Genomic DNA, 22,100 nt, shown 5'->3' on the forward strand with positions numbered 1-22,100 from the left:
GAGGAGAACAAAGTGGGGAGTTGGAAATTAATCATAAAATGAATCTTAGTATCTAGACTATCTTGTAACTTTTCGTGAAGAGAAGTAAAATGAAAGAGCAACTGCCAGGCAGGGACTATAATTGACACAGTCCTAAATTTTCATGGCACATATTAGAGACAACAGTGGAAGGTCATCTGTCATCTGCATAGGAGTAATACTTTCCTATATTAGAAGGTAGCATTAAAACCTACGCTCTGTCAATTTCTTTGAAATCTCCTATTTTCCTCAGAGAAAAAAACTGACATTTTCCACTTCAAACCAACGGCGCAACAACCGGTATCCGATCTGGGCCTACCTTTTGCGCCAAGGTCCACCCATTATATATATTCTTTGCGTACTCTAAATAACTAAAGAGCTTTTGTAGTATATATTCATTTAGTCCTATTTCGCAAATAATTAAGTCCAAATTTAGGAATATCAGTTGATTTTAATTTTGAATGCAAACAAAAACCGAACCTAAACTTATTCTGCACGTTTATTCCATGCAATGTTAAATAATTGAAAGCTCAGGTCCTATATATCGGTATACATATATATAAGCGGAATTAGTTTTAAAATATATTAAATGTAAAGTTTCTTATTTTTGCATTCAAGATAAATCTGGAAATATTGAACAGCTCACCGAATATTGCCACCAACTGTATTTGTATCTTATAGTACCAGCACATTCAATTATAAAATCGCACTATAATCTCTAAGCCCTATTCTGACCTGTCTAATGCTTCAACTTTACAAATCTGAGATTGCAACCCACTCATCCTTCTTGAACAAGCACGTTACCAAGTCAGATCGCCCGCTGTCAAAAAAGGAAAACGCGTCATTACCTGAAATGAGGAATCCTCAAGTGGCAAAAAGTTCCATTCCGGTAGAATTCAGGACCCGCATTCCCTTCCCGGGGCTGAAAGGCTAAAAGGACTCATCACCGTTCGTCACTTGAACATCGAAACAGACACTGCTTCCCCTATTCGCTGTGCCATTCTACCCCGCCTCGCTCTACACTATTTCACTCAGCTGTCATTTTCGTCCTGTTGGTCCTTTTCGTATCCTCTTTTTTTTGTTTCAATTCGCATTCCCCCAGGATTCTACGAGAGTGTCTTTTATATGGCGATGTTTTTGCCTACATACGTGCAGCACGTATATAGACAGGTCTCAGCCCAGGGTATACTCGCACGAAGGATCAGTGGCCGACTTATGTATCAGGGGTGTCACAAGTGTTTGCTCAAGATAACCCTCGCCGCGATGTTCGTTACATGTCGGCATCCTCCCTTGCATCCTGCCCTTTCTATGCCGACAACCCTTAAGCCGATGGAAGCACTCGTCATACATTGAAAATTCAGAGCAAAAGATTGTAATGTGGCTGTCGATGTCGGGGCGGAGTCTTATATGAATAGTTCTGGCTTCAGGCAGCCTTCGGGGTCTTCCCTTTTATGCTTTACAATATAATAAATTGTTGACAGTCTCGGCATTTCGGGGTGCTACTGTTTCCCGAACGTCGGTTCAAGCTCATTTCAATTCTCACCCTGACGCGGTGACGTTCGAAAAGCGTGGGATCAAGCGACAATGAATTTAGTGATGTAGTGGCCTTTTAGCCGGGACTCAGATTTCACTGTTCGATTTGTGGAGTAAATACATGACCGAAAAGACGGACAGGACAGTTGAGAAAAGGATTCGTGACGTTCAGGAGAGAAGGTCCGTCTGTTGGTCAGTCGTTCGAATGTGATTGTTTCGTTGGGTGCTAATGTGAATTGATAGTGAATAGTTGTTGATTTATAGTAAAAGGATTAAGAACGTGGCGTTTTAACTAGAAGGAAAGTTGGTGAATTGAGTACTTTCGAGCTGTGAGCGGATTTATAAATACGCATAAGGATTTCAGCTGAAATGGTCTACTTTGTACGTATTTTGTTTGTGATATTTTAAATTTAAGTTATTGAGAAAGTATTATGTTTATATAATGCATAATATGATTTTCCTATCTATTCTTATTGGCTTTATTGTTTGAGCTCTAATTTGTGTCACAAACATTTAAAATGTTTTTTTTAATCATCTATTTACTTTTGATCGTAATATTCTATTCTTTATATAAATAATAATAAATAATATACTTATCACGAAGAGAAGTGGCAATTTCTCTAATTTATCCAAAGTATGGACATATTAAGATTTTGGTATTTAGAAATGGTAGACCTATGTATATTCTATCTAAAATTCTGCCAATTTCGATCGAGATTTTATTCTCTATTTACTACATCTGCCCCTCTGAGGTCTTTTTAACAAACATTTGCAAAACGACTATCATTCATATATCATAATTTTATGATAATATTAATTTTGGCAAAGATAAATTATGTTATATTTACAAGAGCAATGTAGACTTCATATATTCAGAAAATGACTGTGATGTTCTTAAGTTTCTTCTATTTTTTTTCGTAAATAAATAATTTAGAAATGCAGTGTTACGTTACATCATGTTTGGGGTACTTATAGAACTATAAATTTATTTTATTTATGAAGATCATTATGCGATTATTAGTTATTATATTTTCTGCTATCATTCATAAAAACTTAATAATCTACATAAAACCTTTTAGATTACCATTTTTTTTCTTTTAATTAAAATGGAGCACAGTTATTTTTTTATTCTGTTTATATCAATATATGGGATGCCAGATACCCCACCTTAAGTACGTTTGACATGAATATCTGCTAAAAAATGTATAAATAAATTACGACTCTTTTAATTAAAAAAATAGTTTACGTGGAAAATCTAAGTTCAAAAAACTATAAATCTTTTCTTTATTTTTCGTGGCTTGGTTCTCCAAAATTAATTTCAATCAAACTTGTTTGGTAGGCTTTAGAAAACACCCAAAAACTTTACAGTTATATTTTTAATAATTCTCTTATTCTCTCAAGTGAATCATTATTAACTTCAATATAACATAATATTATAGCCGCTAGAATTGCTATCCCCAAACCACTTTTAATTTCTCTCTTAAAGTATTATAGTTCTGCATATTTTATAATAGTAATAACATTGATTGTTTTTCCATTGTGGATAAGGCTTTTGCTTTTAAATTTCTTCTGTTTCTATTGTTAATGGTAACGAAAAATTATATGCCGTTAAATCCCATATGTGTTAGATAGTTCTAAACATAATCTCAGCCCAATAAAGATGCTAGTTTCAATCACTTAATGCGATGCATTGAATGTGACACTCCGTAAAATGGCTCGCCTGGCTTCCAGGTCATAGAAAATTAAGCTTCATCACCTGTTACTAGTTTCTAAAAGTGTCAAACCCCCCAAATTCTATGAACAATTTGCTAGTGAATATTGGGTTGCTAGAAGAATTTCTGAAGTTGCTGTGATTAATATTTTCGAGAGCTAATTAAATATTCATTTAAAGCCAAGTGATTCTTCCTTTCTAATTACTGAGTCAGGCATGTGCTAAAGATCATCCAAGGAGATACTGTTTATTCCTGTTTACAGAGGTTGTCCTGCAAGATGGTTGCAGAAGTTTTGAAAACATGTTTGTCTGCATATTGAATCTAATGCGGCCATTGAAATGAAACAACACACGCCAAGACTTATAGATTGTCTGGAAAATAACTGCAGTTTTCTATTTTGAATTTTAAACGTTTATATTTTTTTTTTGAACCCAGAGTAAAAACAAGTTTTATTACAAAAAAATATCAACTTTTGACATTGTAGATATAGGAAATTCTCAGGATGTACTTGTTTAAAATTGATAAACCAGTAGCTTACTCCAAACTACAATTTTTATTTTACAGTGCAGATATATATTTCGGGAGCAACTTACCCCTTTCATCAGTACAAAGCTACTAACTACTTGTTTGTCTGGTGGTTTTTACAATACCTTCCTTGGAACATTGACCAAGTCATGTATATGAAATGTCAATCTGTAGTGAAGAAAAACATTACTTTATCTTGGGAAGCATACAATGAAATAAACCAAGTTATATCACCATTCAGTTACCAATATTTTGGGGAATTTTGATAGTATCGAGAAAATTCCACTTCATTGCACATGTTAAGAACCGTCGGCTATCCAAAAAATTTCGCTTTGCATCACAGGGCAGAATTGGTTGGATGTTTCGATCATTCCTGGAATGGAGCAAAACGACATGAAGTTCCTAATAGAAGTTTCTACATTTCTGTCGTTTGGTAATAAGCAAAGTAATAAGCAAATGGTTGCCATTTTCACTTTCCAATTCGATTCTGGTGTTCAAAAATCAGTTTTATACTGGCTTTTCAAGGTTTTGTGTAAAATAAAACCTTATTAAAATCGATTCACTGTCTGTCTGTCTGTCACACGCACTTTTATCCAAAACGGCTAAACCGATCCGAACGAAAGTTTGTGGACAGATGGAAACTATGAAATCCCAAGTATACGAGTACATGCAAAGGGGGGATTTAAAAAAATTTTTCACCGGGTATAGTCGTATGGGGTATCAAATAAAAGGTCCCGATTAGTACTTTCCGAACGGAGGACAATCTCGTGCATACATGTGCCAAGTTTTATGGGAATCCGACCATTCGTGTCAAAGTTATAGCAATTCAAACTTATCCATTGTACGAATTTACCGCATTCTAAGCCATACAAATAAGATGCTGACCTCATAATTAAATAATTGACATTCAAATGAAATATTAAAATTCTATTAATGAAGAATCTTCTCCCCTGCCTTTTTTTGTATCTGTTGTAGGTTAAATTCCGGCAAGACGCCGTTCATTGTATTTTATAGTCCGCCAACACTCAGAACTATAGAGAGCGTTAGATGGACGAGATTGCGGTAAATTTTACATTTGAGACGTTCGCTGATACATCGATCACAAAGAACATCAGTTGTGGAATGCCACTTCATCCAGGTTGCGTTAATGCTTGAAGCAATTTCATTACTTAGTTCTCCATTGGCTGATAACATTGATCCGGAATATTTAAATCGCTCTGTTCTGGGCAGGTTACTGCTATTGACAGGACTGAACGATTTAAATATCTCCAGTCAATGGAGAACTGCGTTATGCTCCTCACATAGAGAAACACAAAACCTTTTATACTTGAAGCGTCAGGCTTCCGTTTTCCTGACTTGTTTATTACATCTTTGAAATTATTATTAAACGGCATCTCTGATCTATTCTGTTGTATTACGTTCTAATCTGAACACAAAATTGTCTCCTTTTTAAGGGAAATTAACATTGAGCGCTTTTTCCAATTGTGTAAAGAAATGTATACTCTGTAGTGGCGAATAATAGAAATTTTAAAAGATAAAAATATAATTACCAAAATGCTGAAAAGGTCGGCCAAAGAATTGCGTGCAAACACAGCACACATTTTGTTGTTTTTTGACGCGCAATTTTTCGTATCAAGTCGAAAATACGATGCTATGGCTGTGATCTCTTAGAGTTTCTAAGGACTTATTGAACGCCCCTCCCCCATATAACTCTCACAATTATCTGAGCAGACGATTGTATGTTTTTTATTGACTCCTTGCTGCCATTTCCACAAACTCAAGATGGGAGATCAGACCCCAATCTGCAGTGGGACTTATCTGGATCTTACTACGAAACCTCACCGGAGGCTATCTGGTACCATAGAGATCATGATGGCCCTCTGAGAGCATATGATAATCCTATGGAATTTTAATAGAGATAGAAAAATTATAGAAGAGTATGAAGAAGGTTTCAAAAGGGGCAATAACTTGACTGGTAAATGTTCTAGAAATACTGGGAATATGATACAGTGTCTGCCAATTGTTTGTAGACATTTAGTAAGTCTACGATTTAAAAGTTCAAGAAGTAGACCCGGATGCAGTGGGCCCTTTCAATTCAACACAATCAACTTAACTTTCTTAAAGCCTGGCCTGAGAAAAGTCGATTCAAAGCCAGATAGAAGAAGACCAAACGGTATACTCAGATTGAAATAGAAAATAGTGTAATATGCCAGAAAGCTACTGAATGTGAAGAATTATCGAAAATAGGTCAAAATCCAGGTACTCCAAAGAAGAAGTTGAGGAAGGCAATGACCAAATACGAACTGTAGCCGTTGAGGAAGATGAATTGCAGGTCATCATTTAGTAGAATCAACATTATCAAGTAAGATAAGCCCCCGATTTTTATAACAAACAAGAGGTAAGAGATCCCCAGCCAACAGCGAACCTTTCTAACGGGTACCCCATTTCGAGTCCAAACTTCTCTATCTGGTCTGGCAAAAATAAAGTTATGGGACTGATTTCGGGTGAAACCAGTGTCTCGAATTGTAAAGCAACCGTTCCTCATGCTCATTTTTATCACCCCTTATAAAGTGTTTCTGGACCGCTCATTCGTACTACATCGTAATAATAGTCGTAGGTGCGGGAATTCAATTGGATCTGAACCCCGAAGCGTGTATGGACACTTCAACGGTACGCTGCCGGAATATGGTATATCGCAGAAGGCAATGGGTTCAGTAGTTCAGTTCGCCTGTGATTATTTGAAGCACAACCTTCCGCTACGATAGTCTGGTACTCTAAATCTCTCCGGACATATACCATAGGTTTGTGGTTTTTAAGATTACTTTTTACTTATTAAAATCGGTTTACTATTTACGGTTTATTATTTCAGAAATTGTTACTATTTAGACGAAATTTATTAGAGGACCTGTGAATCCCATTACATGCAGTGGGTAACGTAATTCCACGTTGAATTTAAGGGGGTTGTAAATTTTTTTTTCACTGAGTATAGTTGTGCCGAGCATCAAATGAAAGGCCTCGATTAGTACTTTCCTAAACCGATATTACTTTTGGCATTGGTTGCAAAGGTGAGGAGTGCTGGTGTCCGAAATGGGTCAGTTACTTCAACGACCCGTTCTCAGAAAATACCAACCCAAATATCTATAGTGGTCTATGCACATATTATCTAAAACTCAAAATACTCTCCATATCGATAGCTGTTTAAATAAAGTTAATAATAGTATAGTATTATATTTATTATAAGTATGTTTTTTAGAAATTGACTAGGAACCCCCATTTTATTCTATAATTAAGTTTTGCTGTAATGAAGGCTATACTATAGACCATAATACTACCAAATTTGGTGGAAATCGCATTATTACTAACAGAGTTGGAAGAGGTCAAAGTTGTCACTTTTAACTAAATTTATTGCATTCTCAGACTTTGAATGTCAGCAACATACTAAAATGAATGGTTTGACAAACGAGATGCATAAATATTGTGAGCTAGGTACAATTGCAAATGGGACAAATGCCCGCCCTAATATGCTTAAATAAGCAATACACAAAACCTTTCATACCTGAAGCATTTAGCTTCCAGTTTCTGGACTTGTGTTTAACCCTTGAGGTTGATATTTCCGTCTTTTATATTGAATGCCAATTCCTTTCTTTTTCAATTACTTGAAACTTTAACATTCATTATAGATTTGAACTCTTGAAGAAATACGGAGGTAGTTTACTAATGCTATACTTCTTTCTCCACTCTGGCTCAGCTTTATCTTGTTAATCGATTCGAAATAAAGCAAATTGAATCTTCGCGATTCCCTTTTTAAGTTTTTGGAAACTTTTTCCTATATACTGCGGCAAGGAGCAACTCTTCTTCTTCTCGAAATATACATACTTTCCATTTTCTAGTTCCTAATGGCTGTGTATTCACGGAGGTTGAAAATATTGCGTGGAGAGTCCATAAAATATTTATTCTATCTTTCCCTATGTTGGTTAATTTGTTGATTTTATAAACTTTTCTTAATTGAAGTAATAAATACTTGTTGTTTCTTTTTCCTTGGTGTGGATATTTATTCTTGCAAATACCGATATTTCGGGAACCACTTGCTCCCTTCATTAGTGCTGCAGAAACTTGTTAGCACTGATGAAGGGAACAAGTGTTTCCAACGATTACACCGCATAATTTCACTCAAACTTTTCTTGACTACTGAAAAAAGTTCAAAAGAATTTAACACAAAATACTACTATTTTTAATATCCAATTGCTCACGTTAATCAAATTATAGCATCTGGTTGATCTTTTGGCTGGTTCGATGAATAAACAATACTTTAAGTTCACTTTTCATGACTTTCGACTGGGCCATTATCACATTTGTGGTGACTTCTTCCCTGCAAAGAAACGTTGTGGATTCCTTATCATTTTCCTGTATTAACAAAGCACTGTGACGCTCTATATCTAGGCTGTCTAATTTATGAAAAATGATTCCCCTTGCTTACTGCGAACCTAGTTGAGAGGTCCCTTTTAATATTTCAAAGGACGTCGGTAATGAGAAGTTCCTTTCTCATTTCTTTTGAGTTTAGACGTGAGAAATAAAATCAAAATATCAAAAAACTAATTGATTGATCGCTTTCCTTTCTACGGAAATATATGTATATTCAATTTTTCACATAATATCAATGATAACATACTTGTATTTCCGGGGCAATTTATTCCCATCTTCAGTGTAAGGTATGATGACTAAGTACTGAAGAAGCAAGTGTTTGGGCTGCGAAATACTGTCTGTGAAGAATGAAATATATATGTGTTCTAAAAAAAGAAAAGCGATCTGTTTTATATACATAGCTATAGTAAGAGCAAACGATTATCTTGAAACGCGCTCCTTAGATAGAGATTCCGGTATTATTAACAAGTAGGATGGGTAGGATTTCACAAAAGTCACCGCCAGACTTTTGTGAAATCCTTCCGCTTTTTGGCTTTTTCCGATTCGATCCATCTATAGTGCTGCTGAATTTACTTACTGAATTTTTCTTTCTCGCTGTTACACTGCCGTGACCATTAAATAAAATATCAAGCTCAGGGTTTCTTCGAAGTTCCCTGCTTGCAATGGATAGAATCAACTTTAGAAAACCGTTCGACAAATGCGTTTTATCTCCAGTATTAACGCCTAAGGTGGAATAAGTTACCTGTTAGTGGTAGTCTATTCTAGTTAATCTCTAAAGTGACTTTGGCTTGGGTTGGATAATAGTACCCCAAATTTTACTAAAGAATACTAGACAATTGTAAGAGACTGGCTGGTAGCTGGCAACCAAGTTACAATTTATTTGTCACAGATCTTCCTTTTCTTTTGCCTTTACCCCGTTCACAATCAGGGTCGGCTCGACCGGCCTTTTGGTTGCATACTATCGACTTCGATGTCCAGACAAACCTTAGCAAGTGAATTTTCATTAGGGTGAATTACATGACGTACCATAAATTATATAACATACTTGCAATTTTTCTACGATCGGTGCAACCCCATATCGATCGCGGGTTCCCTAATTACGGATGTGATCAAAGCGTGTCACGCCACTATTCCAACGCAACACTTCTGTCTCTATTACCACAAGTCACCGTTGATTCTCTCAGAACCATAAAAAGCGTACTTGCCACAGACCATGCAACTTAATTAGCAATTTCAGTAAGTTCTCATTTCCTGAAGAGTAGAGATTGTGTGATGTGCGATTTTTATTGTTGCTTTACTAAACTTAAGTTACAAACCAAGTCCAATGCAACTTGGTTGCCAACCTAAGACTCCGAAACGAACAACTGGCACTTAGACGTGCAACTTCGTTACAATTTGTGACTTGGTCGGCAACCTGATGCCTCTGGAAACTAGTTGTTCTTGGTCAAATTAACTATTCTACGTTCTTGAATAAACAGTTCAAAAATCGACTCAGTTGTGAATGATTACCTGAGTCTAATCAGGGTAGTAATCTTGGGTGCCTCCTACAGGGTATTGTAATCCTGTAGTGAACCGTTAGGGCCTCGAATGAAGTGCTCTAACGCACTTCAAGGCCCTGATCCAATTGGATTGTCGCGCCAACGATTATTATTATTGATGACTTATTTTCTGCTGTTTACTGATCCTGATTTCCCTTTTTGCAAAACTAACCTTTTCAGGGCCCTTTATGGTCACTTCTTAGTTTGATGTGTGATATTTTAGCCAACTTTGTTGCCTTCCCCATGAATTTTAGGGAGCTTTTTGATTCTAGGTACAAGATGATTTGATGTTCTCTGTTCCGATTATCCCGACGGGATATTGACAATCCTATCGAAAATATATCAAAAGAATCACTTGATTTCGATATGCCCAATTTTCAGCCCACTCTTCATTATAATGTTATTTGCAGCTGTTACGCATTGTTATGAACCTTTCTTCAAGTTGCCAGATGTTATTCCGCTCAATTTCTTGCACTTAAGGGTGATTATCTGAATTCGGTATCCACCATCATTCGCAGAAGTCCTGTTTGGATTTTTTAGTTGCGTAGTTATTTCGGAAAAATTTCGCATAGATTGGTTGGCACTAAGTTTTTCAAATTTATATACTGCTGACATTTCCCTCGATAGTCAAGAAGACAGGGGCACTATACGTATGTTTACCAGGAAACTCTTGATAGTGTATCGTGCTAGACATCCGTGTTTTTATTTCTACGGTTTTGTAGGTATGTACATCTTTACCAGCCCTTAAACATTCCAGAAAAGCCTGCCTATATTTCTTCTGAACTATTTTATGCCTTTTGGTTTAGGGTGATTAAGGGGTTTTATCTAAGTAAAGCTCTCAAAAAGAAAAGTTGTTTATTTATTAAAGATAGCAGACACGTGTTTCGGACACAACATGTGTCCTTCTTCAGTGCTGGTTTTGTAATAATTTATTTCACTGTTGTGTCCGAAACACGTGTTTGCTATCTTTAAATAAATAAAATATATAGTTAAACTGGAAACTTTTCCTTTTAAGAGTTTTACTTAAAAAGAACTACAGTAAACAAAGGAACTATTTTTATAAAACTTATAGGTTATATCAGCTTGAATTTTTTTACTGGACTTTTTTTATTGGTGTAAAACATCCCTTGATTCATAATCAATAGCAGTTTTGTATAAAAATAACTTAAAGGATATTTTTAAAATTCGTTTCGGAGTAACTCCTAAGAAGAAAGCCTCATTTAAGCAATAAAAAAATTCACTTTTCAATATAGCGAAGAGTCTGTAAGAGTCTGCGTAACATTACAGCACCCGGAAAAGAACTATAAAAACAAAATATGGTTGTAGAAGGGCAATTGTATGATAGTGAGAAGCCGAGTGAAGTTAAAAAAAAATTTATGAACGATATTATTATAATTTCGAAAAGTTAAAGCGTTTTTTTAACTTCAATCACGTTTTTCTCAAAACGACGTTTTCAAAATTGGCGAGCAGTAGAACTGGAAGAGTTTTTTTTTCATCCGATCGACATGAAAATTTAATTGTAACTTCTTCATTTGATTATCTAGTGAAGTATAGGATTTTAGCAATTGATGAAGAGAATTTTTTTTAATATTTTTTTAAATCAATTTATTTTGTCGAAAAAAAAGCCCCGCTATTTTGCGATGGTTCATAAAAAAAACTTTGTTATGCTTCTAAATGGTGGACTACGGGAAGACGACTTCTAAAAAATCTGTTTCCGTTTGCTTCAGTCCTTCAGCTGCCATTTTGTTAAAAGTTGTCAATAATATTTTTTTTTAACTGCTGAAAAGTTGCTTAATCGATTGATATTTTACTTGTGAACTATAAATAAAACATGTGCTTATAGAAAAATCTTGAAAAAACTCCGTTTTTGGGGGTCCAAACAGATATTACCCCTTGACTCATCAGTTTCGACGGAGTAGTGAGTTGTATTGTTTGTATCGACCCCAATAAATTTGTAATATTGGACCTATTTGTCATCGCTTTAGTTTTCTTTGTTTGTTTAGGCCACGCCAAACCAGCGGTTTTTTGCCGATATAATTCATTACCGTTTCGGTTTTTTGAATTAATATATTCGGAACCAACAGCATCTGCAGCCGGTTTCGATCAATCTCAAAAAAGTGCCAATAGATCATAGAAATTTTCCCTATCTTAGCCCACAGAGTCGTTTATACTATCATAAACAATGCGAGTAAACACGGCTGAAAAGAATCGCCATACTTTATATTAAATCATCCTAATTAAACTATCATAAAATTATAGGTATATTTGGCATGGTAGTTCAAGTAGGCGGTTGTAGCATAAATGAGGACGCCGCCGTTAGTGTGGGCATAAGGCATCAGATTTCGTTAAATATGCTAACACGCTTGGGCTTGCTAATCCTATTACCGATACTATAATATTTCTGATATTGCTTAAAGTAGTAGCTTGATGGCATTAGTTTGTTTCGGTGAACTATTGTTGGCCGTTTACAATCCATGGCTAATTTTCCTTTATCCATTCATTGCGAATAGACAAAGAGGGAAGCATGAGTGATAGAGAATCTAAGCACCTGATACGACTAATTTAGTATCTTATATACGCGGACGATTTTACCGAAGTGAATGAAAAATTGAAATTCATCGTGACCGTATCCATTGAACGTCGGTTCCTCGACCTCTTTTCTCTTATTTCGAATTCCGATTGGTCATGGATGTTTATATTTGCTTTTCTGTCTAATCGATACCTTTCATTTGATACTCCAGATAGCTATATTTGGTGGAAAAAAAATATTTCACCCCTCCTTTGCTTGTATAGGGACCCCCTCTCTTAAGATCAACGTAGAGCAAAATCATTCGCCGCATACGTAAGGGTTGAACGCTTCAACCTTTCTACCAAATTTCATGTCAATAGGTGTAACCGTTTCTGAGAAAAGTGCATGTGATAGATAGACAAACAGACAAGCAGACAGACAGACAGTGAACCGATTTTAATAACGTTTTGTTTTCAACATAGTTTTCTCGCATAATTTTCTTGATTTCGATAGTTACTACTAAACGAGGAAATGGGTTGCTCACGAAATAAATACATATGCGGAAAAGCTGGGCCCTGGATGCAAATTATGCGGGCCTCCTATTATCCTTTTTTTCATTGAAATTTTTATTCTAAACTCCAGAGGAAACTCTGTGCCGGAAGAATCCCCTTCTCACCTTCCTCTTATTAAACCTGATGCCCAAAAATAAAAATTCTTGTAGTAGAAGGGGGAAAAATAGCGATAGCCTGTGCATGACATCTAGGCCCTAAAATAATTTCCATCCTGATATTTTCTCAAATAAAGTTAATAAAAATATATACAATAAATTTGTAACCCCGCTCCTTTCACATTAAGTTCGTCTTCAGAGAAAGGCACTTAGTGCAATAATATAGGCCATAATATGGACACCTTACTGTGAAATTTGGCCCAAATATAGTATTATCTAGACAATTTCTTTTTAGGAATTGAGCAGTCCTAAGTCCGCATCCATTTAATGTCGGACCGGACCCAATGGAGAGCAACTTGATCCCGCTCTTTATGGTCCACGAACTCCTCCTTTTGGGTTAACACCCAAAGTTCACAAATGAAAAGAGGGACAAAGACGACTACGGTTTCGTATCAGGGCAGAGGCAACTCATCAGACGCTGTTTTACGAATTACAAAAGGGAGCGCACAACACTTGCGAGCCGCTTCGGTCATGCTGCTCCCAGGGCAAAGGTGAGGCAGCGTGTGATGAGTTGCCTCTGCCCTGGTACGAACCGTAGCCGTCTTCGTTCCTCTTTTCATAGTATTATCACCAACAAAGTTATAATAGGTGGAAGTTATAATTTTCGTGTTAAACTACCCCACACTAGATGGTAAAATGCCGGTATCACATTGACGTAAATAATCTAGACCTGCCTTAGTGAAAAGCTCCACACGCTGATGTCCACCAATACCATATCCCTAAAAGGTGCCTAGAATTGTGGTCTACGGCATCGTCCCATCCGAAGCAAGGCTTGCCAAGTTTTCTTTTTCTACTGTGGATATTGTCTCTATAGACTTTCGCGGCTGGATCATCCTTACCTATACGGACTAGGTGACCCGCACACTATAGCCTACCTAACCAGATTTCATCTACAAACAAAAGGTCGTTGTATCGCTCATAAATTGCATCCTTAATGCATTCAAAATTCAAGTAAACTTAAGTAAACTTCGAAGTATGAACTATAGCTGCATCTCTCTGGAATATTGTGTTCTTAGTGTCATATATTTTCCAATTCCGGCTTTTGACTTTCAATTTTTTCAAATAAACAGAAATATGCATGACGAAACCATGCCTGATGTTCTTCAGCACTAACAACAGATCAGATACCTAATCAATCCAAGAATATCAGCTAATCTAATAAGATTAAACTTTTTCTCCTTTACAACATTTTTTCCAATGCTATCCTTCCTTGATCCTCTTTTGCATTATTTCTACTCGGTTTAGTTTATATTCTTTCCACACAAGTTTTTTATTTTATTTTTTAAAGTTTGGTTTAAAAGGAAACCTTATTAAAATCGGTTTACTGTCTGTCTGTCTGTCTGTTTGGCAGTCACACGCATTTTTCTTCGTGACGGTTGTAGCGATTTACACCAAATTTGGTGAAAATATGGGAACTGTGAACGCATGCAGTGAATTACATAATTCTAAATCAAATTTAATTTATCTGTTCAGATAAAATTAATAATGGCATATTACTATAATTTTTAGTAATTGGCTGCAAAACCCCCTTAAGTTCATTCAAGCATCAAAGTAGGGTATAACATAGAGCGCAATCCTACTAAATTTGATGGAAATCGCACTATTACTAACAAAGTTATAATAGCTCAAAGTTGTCGCTTCTTTGCATAAAATTCAAGACTTTCAATGTCAATATCACCTGAATGGGGATATTTTCACATAATATCTGCATATATTACGTGCTAGGTACCAATGGGCAAATGCACACTCATATGTCTTTATAAAAGAAATACACAAAACCTGTTCATACCTGAAGCGTCCAGCTTTCGGTTTCCCGACTTGTTTTTTAACTCAAGACGAATGCAATTACGTTTCCCTCTACAAATAATAGTTCCGCCTACCAATAGTTTTCTTCCTTGTTAGGGTCCAAATTTACCACTTAACAAACTATTCTTTTTTAAGTTAATTTGACATTTAGGATACAACTGAATATTTTAATAAATTTTGTAGAACTTATTTTTTTCAACTCATTAAAACCCTTTTTTAAGGGAAAAAACACTTAAACTCTACGGTTTACTACCATTATATGGTCAAAACTTTCAAACTTTCATTTTTTAAATAAATGATAAAAATATAAAGGGCGGAAAATTTCGCATAAACGGATAACGATAACAATGAACAAATATAGTAGCAAACCAACTAGCTGATTTAAAATGAAATCCTGTTGTCAGATAATTTCCTTGAAAAAAATTACATTACATTTTCCCAAACAGTAACCATCAAATTTGATTCTTTATGGTAAAGTTAAGTAAAAACTGTCAGGCCAAATCGTTTTATCCTGGCCTATATATAAAAAGATACACACATATCATGATTAAAGATAAGAGAGACGAGAGGCTTCCTAGAATAATGAAAACCTACACTAAATTTCACAAAAATAAAAAGGACTCCATTGTCAGTTTATATGCATTATATTCACTCACATCCACTCTTACCCAAAACTCGAATGAGGAGAATTTCCTTTCGGGATTCAAATATCGAAACCGTACTGTTCCAATTATTCCACTTTACGATTTGATGCACCAATCCAATCTGTTCGGATTAAAGGGTGTGATTTTTCCGACAATTCATCTATTTTTCCCCGTGATTATACCTCTACGGATCAAAACCTAACGCTCCTTCCAACCCTTAGGAAAAAAAGTAAGGCTCCCGCCAAGTATTTAAGGTAAACCACAAAAGGGTTACCGAAAACAATTCAAAAAAACTCTTCAAGTATTGAATGTTTACAGAAAAGTCCTCTTTTGAAGAAAGTCGGGAATGAAAAAGAAAAGCAATTCAGAGTCGTCAGAATCACAAGTCGAAATCATGAAATCAAAATATGTTCATTACATCTGGCTCCATGGGTTTCAATTATTATTTACGCGACATGCAAAGAAGGGGCTTAACCCATTTCGAATACGCATTGACGCATCGCGGTTAATTATTTACACTTGGATGCGTATCAATTGCTCCGAAGGAGAGCCACAAAGCTAAGAAGTGAAGATTTAATTGGGAAGTCGTGCTGCGTTTATTTTTTATAATTTGCACGAATATAAACTTTAAGTAAAAAATCTACGTTTTGTTTTTGCGCATGCACATTTTGATTGCTGTTCGAATTAATTTCACCTCTTTCTGATTTGCCTATGTTTTGTTTTGTATTATTTCAGAGCCCTCGTGGCATGCAACCCTGCAGTCCGCCTGGAATAGTAGCAATGATGCCATCCGCCAAAAGCCCTACGATGGAATCGGCTGCCGGGAACGGGAATATGAACACGGATAATCCAACCGTCGGAAATACGAGCATTAGTTCCGAACCGTTGGAATCCATCCATCATCCAATTAGTCAACGATCGTGTCCTTTGAAGTTCTCCATAGCGAAAATTATGGAACAAGATGAAAAGCGGGATAACGAGAAGCATGCAACGAGTTCAAGTCCAGTACCGCAGAATCTAAGTCCGCCACCCCCTGAAGATAGAGCGACGGGATCGGATGTAGATAGCGATGGCGGAAATTATGACTCAGCGTTTAAAAAGTATGTTCCCACGCCTTCAAGTATGCAACAATTTGTTTCTAGTCGACATCAGGAATTGCTATCCCAGTACCCCCTCCTTTATTATCCGGGCCAATTGATGTGCGCTGCAGCAGCAGCTCAATATGCCGCCTTGACGCAACATACAAGTGCAACTTCTCTTCTGTCCGGCAACAGTGTAACCAGCTCCTTGCAACTTACTAGTCTCAACATATCCTTAAGTCAACATATGCCAGCGCAACACATGCGAAGGAATTTATCAGCAGTGCCGCAGGAAAAGACTGCGCCTAGTCATCCTGCATCTGGTGGACGAAAAGCAACCCCCTCCGATAGTCCAAAGGATCCAGCCTGTCCTCTGTCCCCAACTGCGGCAGGATCCGCTGCGGCGGCATCTGCAAAACAAAAAACCTTCTCTTGCTTGGAGTGCGGAAAAGTTTTTAATGCTCACTACAATTTAACTCGTCATATGCCCGTTCACACCGGAGCCCGACCCTTTGTTTGCAAGATCTGCGGAAAGGGGTTTCGACAAGCTTCTACACTTTGTCGGCACAAAATCATCCACACATCTGAGAAGCCGCACAAATGTCACACATGTGGGAAGGCCTTCAACAGATCCTCTACCCTCAACACTCACGCAAGAATACACGCAGGCTATAAACCTTTCATTTGTGAATACTGCGGGAAAGGATTCCACCAAAAAGGCAATTACAAGAATCATAAGCTAACACATAGCGGCGAAAAGGCTTACAAATGCACAATATGCAATAAGGCGTTTCATCAAATATACAATCTGACCTTCCATATGCATACACATAACGACAAAAAACCCTTCACTTGTAAGATTTGCGCCAAAGGATTCTGCCGGAATTTCGATTTGAAGAAGCACATGCGAAAACTTCACGAAATTGGATCTTCAACCGCTCATAAGCTCCACTCGTCAAACTTGGATCAAGGCTCTGCAAGTATTCCTGGCAGCGGGCCAAACACCCATGGACCATGGCATACTGCCCCGGTACCAAGTCTTCATACCGGCAGCCTTGGAGCTTTACGGTCTGACTATCCAACAGCCTTCATGCATCTAAGCGGAGCCAGCGCTCAAAGAATGGATAGCAACCCGTTTATAGCGAAAGTCTTCTGACAAAGATACTACATGGATTCGCTGGCGCAGCAACCTAAAAGGATGCTCATGGACTGACTTTAGCGTACAACTTGTAGGTAGTAATCGGCGTGAAGTCTGCAATAGAATGGTGAACAGTGCAGTTGCATTTAGCATTCCAAACGCAGCAAGACGGTTTGCTAGAAAAGATTTAAAAGGTCAATATGGGATGTACTTTTCAAGGGGCGGAAATCTCGGTCACCGACATCTGACAGTTCTCATAATAATGCTGTGAACTTAAAAAAAAATCGGTGGCACTTGGACGACTTGAAAAGAACCTTCCGTATTTGTGATGATGCACAAGAATTTGGCATAGCCCAACGACTTTATTAAATTTGCATTTACGATTTGCGAATAGCCTTTAGTGGAAGAATTCAATGAAAATTAAAATGGCAGCTAGTCGTAGCTATTCACCCCATTCACTCAATCTGTAATCTCATTTCCTGTGTTAGTTTGTTAAGTAGAAAACTCGATGTAAATATTTATGATGAATGAAATTGTAGGAATTTCTAAGTGTTCGTTGTTCTTGTATATTATAGAAACCAAATGAAAATTATAAATGTGTAAAATGTAAAAAAAGAAATAATTACATTAAAAATGAAAATTAAAAATTCTAGTTGAAATAAATATTATGATGAACAATAATAGTGAGTTCTGAATTGATGCAGAAGCGACCAAATGCTGAGTTAGGATTAATTTGTGATAATGTGGTATAATACTAACGAATTTCTTGATTTCCTAGTACCTAATCCTAGACCTCCCTAGACCCACCTAGATCCAATCTAACAAAGCCAATGGATCCCGAACTACTACGACTATCATTTTTGCAATAACTGAATAGTGAAGTTACACGACCACCAAAGCCGCGGTCAAGTAAGATGAGAGTCGCTATTGTCTAATTAATCTGGAAACATTTGCGCGTCTCATAACATGGATGTGATAAAAAAAATTGCCCTTCACTTGAAAAGCTGGAGGTAGATGCTGGGTCAAAAAGGTATAAACCATGTAATTCAGGAGAAATTACGTTATAAATGTTGCAAAAATCTCCTTCTTCAGCCTTTGACCCATTCAGAAGTGGGGTCAACTCTTCCTGATCGGTTGTGCCATTTTGCTCTGTCAAATGCGTGATCTGGATGCAGTCGAGAGGCTTTCAAATTTCCATCCAATGTGTCGAGCCACCGTTATCTCTCCCAGCCTTATGGTCGTTTCTTATCGAGTTCGATGTTTAGACCAATTTTGGCAAGTGAATTCTCTTTAGCGCGAATTACATAACCACCATCGGTGAAACCCAATATCAACCGCAGATATCTTCATTACCCTCAGGTAACACACCCTGAGGGTAATGAACGCCACAACATTTTCGTCTCTGTTAATGCGAGGCGCGTTCATTAGCTTTTATAGTTGACTAACACGCAGAACCATAGATGGCGACAGGGCGGACGTGACTGCAGTAAATTTTGCATTCGAAACGTTCGTTGACATGTCAACCACAAAGAACACGTAGAACGCCACTTCATCCAGGTCGCACTGGCGCGTGAAGCAATTTCATAACGCAGTTCACCATTGGCTGATAACATTGATCCGAGATATTTAAATTTTTTAGTTTTGAGTACGTCACTACCACTGGCAGTGTTAGTGCCTTTTCCATTGGGATCGATCATCAAAAATCTCCTTTTATTCAGATTCAATCTGTAGCCGTGTTGTATGAGGCGGTCATTCCATTTTTGAACCAATCGTTCTAGATCAGTTTTGCTATGAGACGGCAGGAAAATATCATCTGCATAAAGCTGTATATTGGATCCTAGACGCTGGATGCCCTGTGTGAGAGCATCTATAATAAGAAACACCGACGGAGACACGAAAGGGTTTTGATATAAACGCAACAGAAATTTAACCCAGAGCACCAGTTTTTCTGGTACTAGGTATTGCCGTAGAGTATACCAGATGAGATCGTGTAGCTCACGGTCGAACGCCTTCTCCAGATCCAAAAACGCAATATGAAGAGGGCTATGCTTCAAATGGTGTTTCTTCATAAACAACCACGCAACATGTATTACATCCGCAGTTTTGCAGAACTCGAATTGATTCACGGTTGTTTGAACGACATCCCGAACACGGTTGCCAAAAATGCGTCCAAAAATCTTGATGGTATGGAAACGATTTATGAAGAACAAGTATCTTGAAATGTCTTAGTGGTAATTCTTGGTGAAAACCTCGTCAATCTCTCCTACATTTGTTTCTCTATCCAACTTTTGAACATAGAACTTGCCATAGCAAGTATAAAACTTCAGCTGACTTAAAGCGAGCGCATTCTGTGTTCCTTGCAGTATGGACCTCCTTTGTTAATACACACTGCCGGCGGTCAGACTATGGTGAAGTTTCATATTACAAAGAAAGAAGAACTCTGAACGCAAAAAGGCGAGCCTAAACGGTCCCAAGTAGATTTAAGGTTTATCTTTTGAATTTTCTCCGAGCTCCAAGATTCTCAAGAAAAGATTTTAAATCCAATTTCTTGGCTATGTATACCGTATAGCAATATTTTCTTTTTAAATTTTTGAAACTATTTGTGAAAAAATTTCCTGTCATAAAGGAAACGATCCTAGGCTCCGCAGTCAACAGGTTAGTGATAAAACAAGTAGTTCAACACAATCCCTGTGAGTTCGAGGTTAAAAGTACATTCAAAGGTTTCCCCGCATGTCGTAAGAAGTGATTAAAATTTTTGGACCAGCATTCAGCAAACTTTGAAACTTTATTGCTACCGAAAGGGTTGACCTCACGGCTACGACCTTTGGCTATCGAAAAAAGCCTATGATTGCTTTCTGGAATATACGCTTCTTAACAACGGTAGCGGTCGTCCTCAGAATGCTCGCTTTCCCTTTAGCGGGAATTCTTCTTTTCTTCAGCCTTTGTCCCGTTCATAAGCGGGGTCAGCTCGTCGTGATCGGTTCCGCCATTTGGGTCTATCAGATGCCTGATCTGGATGCAATCTCGAGGCTTTTAAATCTCCATCCAGTGTATCAAACCACCGTTGTTTCGGCCTGCCCTTTGGTCGTTTACCATCAACTTCAATGTTCAGACCAATCTTGACAAGTGAATTTTCATTAGCACGAATTGCGTGACCATACCATGAAAGATGCCTCTCTCGTAATTTTTCCACGATTGGTGCAACTCCATAACGATCGCGGATATTCTCATTTCGGATGTGATCAAAAGGTGTTACGCCACTAGTCCAACATAACATCTTCGTCTCCATGACCGCAAGACGCCGTTGATTGTCTTTTTGTCGGCCAACCATCAGAAGCATAAAGGGCGACAGAATGGACGACATTGCGGAAATTCCAGCGATATAATTTGGACATTCTGAGCCTAAGCGAAGTAAGATGTTGGAACCTTGGAGAAAAATTCCCATCCTTTTGCTATACGTTTGGCGATGAACTCCGAAGGGCCAGGTGATAGTAGACGCGAGTCCTGTGTCGGGTTGTTTCTGACGACTATCACAAAGCGCTCTCTCTTGACCTGGGAGCTGCTTTCTAACAGACTTCTGATTGCAAGGTTCCGGTCCAGGTTAAGGAGCATCACAATTGTACAATACTATGCACCAAAGGCGACTTCCAATATAGGGTAGAAGGGGCTTCCTAAAGGTGACATGGTAATCGTGATGGGTGATCTGAAAGCCAAGGTGGGCTCTGGCAACATCTTGCTCGGACATGTGATGGGAAAACATGGGTTTGGTGGACGAAATGGTAAGGATGCGAGGTTTTTGAATTTCTGCAATTTCCACCGTCTCTTCATTGTGCCATCAATGTTCGATTACAAAGCCTGTCATAATGTCAGCAATAAGATTGACCACTTCGCGATTAGCAGTATATTTAGAAGTTGTCTCCTGAATGTGCGTAACGAAAGAGACGCAAGAGAGCACTGGCACTTATAGGTCGCTGTCGGTTACCGTCCGCCATTTATGGCAGGGTTGGAGAGCTGCAATCCCTAAAGCTCAATATCAACTGCTTGTAAGATCTAGCTGTCCCTCGACAGTGGGAGAGTTATTTTCCTGATTTTGCTGATCAGACAGCAGATTCCCTGAGTAACCCACCTGAGAATATTGATGAGCATTGTGATGCCATCAAAAATGCTCTTTTTATGTCAGTCAAGTCTCGAAGAGGTGCCAGATCTAGCTAACTGCGAAATCGATCGATTAATGAAAGTGGTTGAAGGCTCCATTGACCGCTGCGAATGTAATACGCTCGAACTCCTATACCGAGTGAAATCCAGAGAGTCCATCATAGTGTGCACCACGACAAAAAAGAATTTCCTACTGTACTGGTCACGAAAGTGGAACATGCCGCAAAATGCAATGATATCGGAAGTGTATACCGCATCATGAAAGAGCTTGCTTGTGATAAGAAATCTTTCGGT

At 37.7% G+C, this 22,100-nt stretch overlaps 1 protein-coding gene across 1 annotated transcript; it reads left to right on the top strand.

Annotated features, from left to right (window-relative positions):
- The first annotated feature begins 1,536 nt into the window (after positions 1-1,536).
- Positions 1,537-18,322, top strand: LOC119661133 (fez family zinc finger protein erm). Its single transcript, XM_038070334.1, has 2 exons — positions 1,537-1,932; positions 16,170-18,322. The coding sequence occupies exons 1-2, from the start codon at positions 1,921-1,923 to the stop codon at positions 17,667-17,669; spliced, it is 1,512 nt and encodes a 503-aa protein (XP_037926262.1). The 5' UTR covers positions 1,537-1,920; the 3' UTR covers positions 17,670-18,322.
- Positions 18,323-22,100: the final 3,778 nt, after the last annotated feature.

Source organism: Hermetia illucens, chromosome 1 (genome assembly GCF_905115235.1).
Source record: "Hermetia illucens chromosome 1, iHerIll2.2.curated.20191125, whole genome shotgun sequence".
NCBI lineage: Eukaryota > Metazoa > Arthropoda > Insecta > Diptera > Stratiomyidae > Hermetia > Hermetia illucens.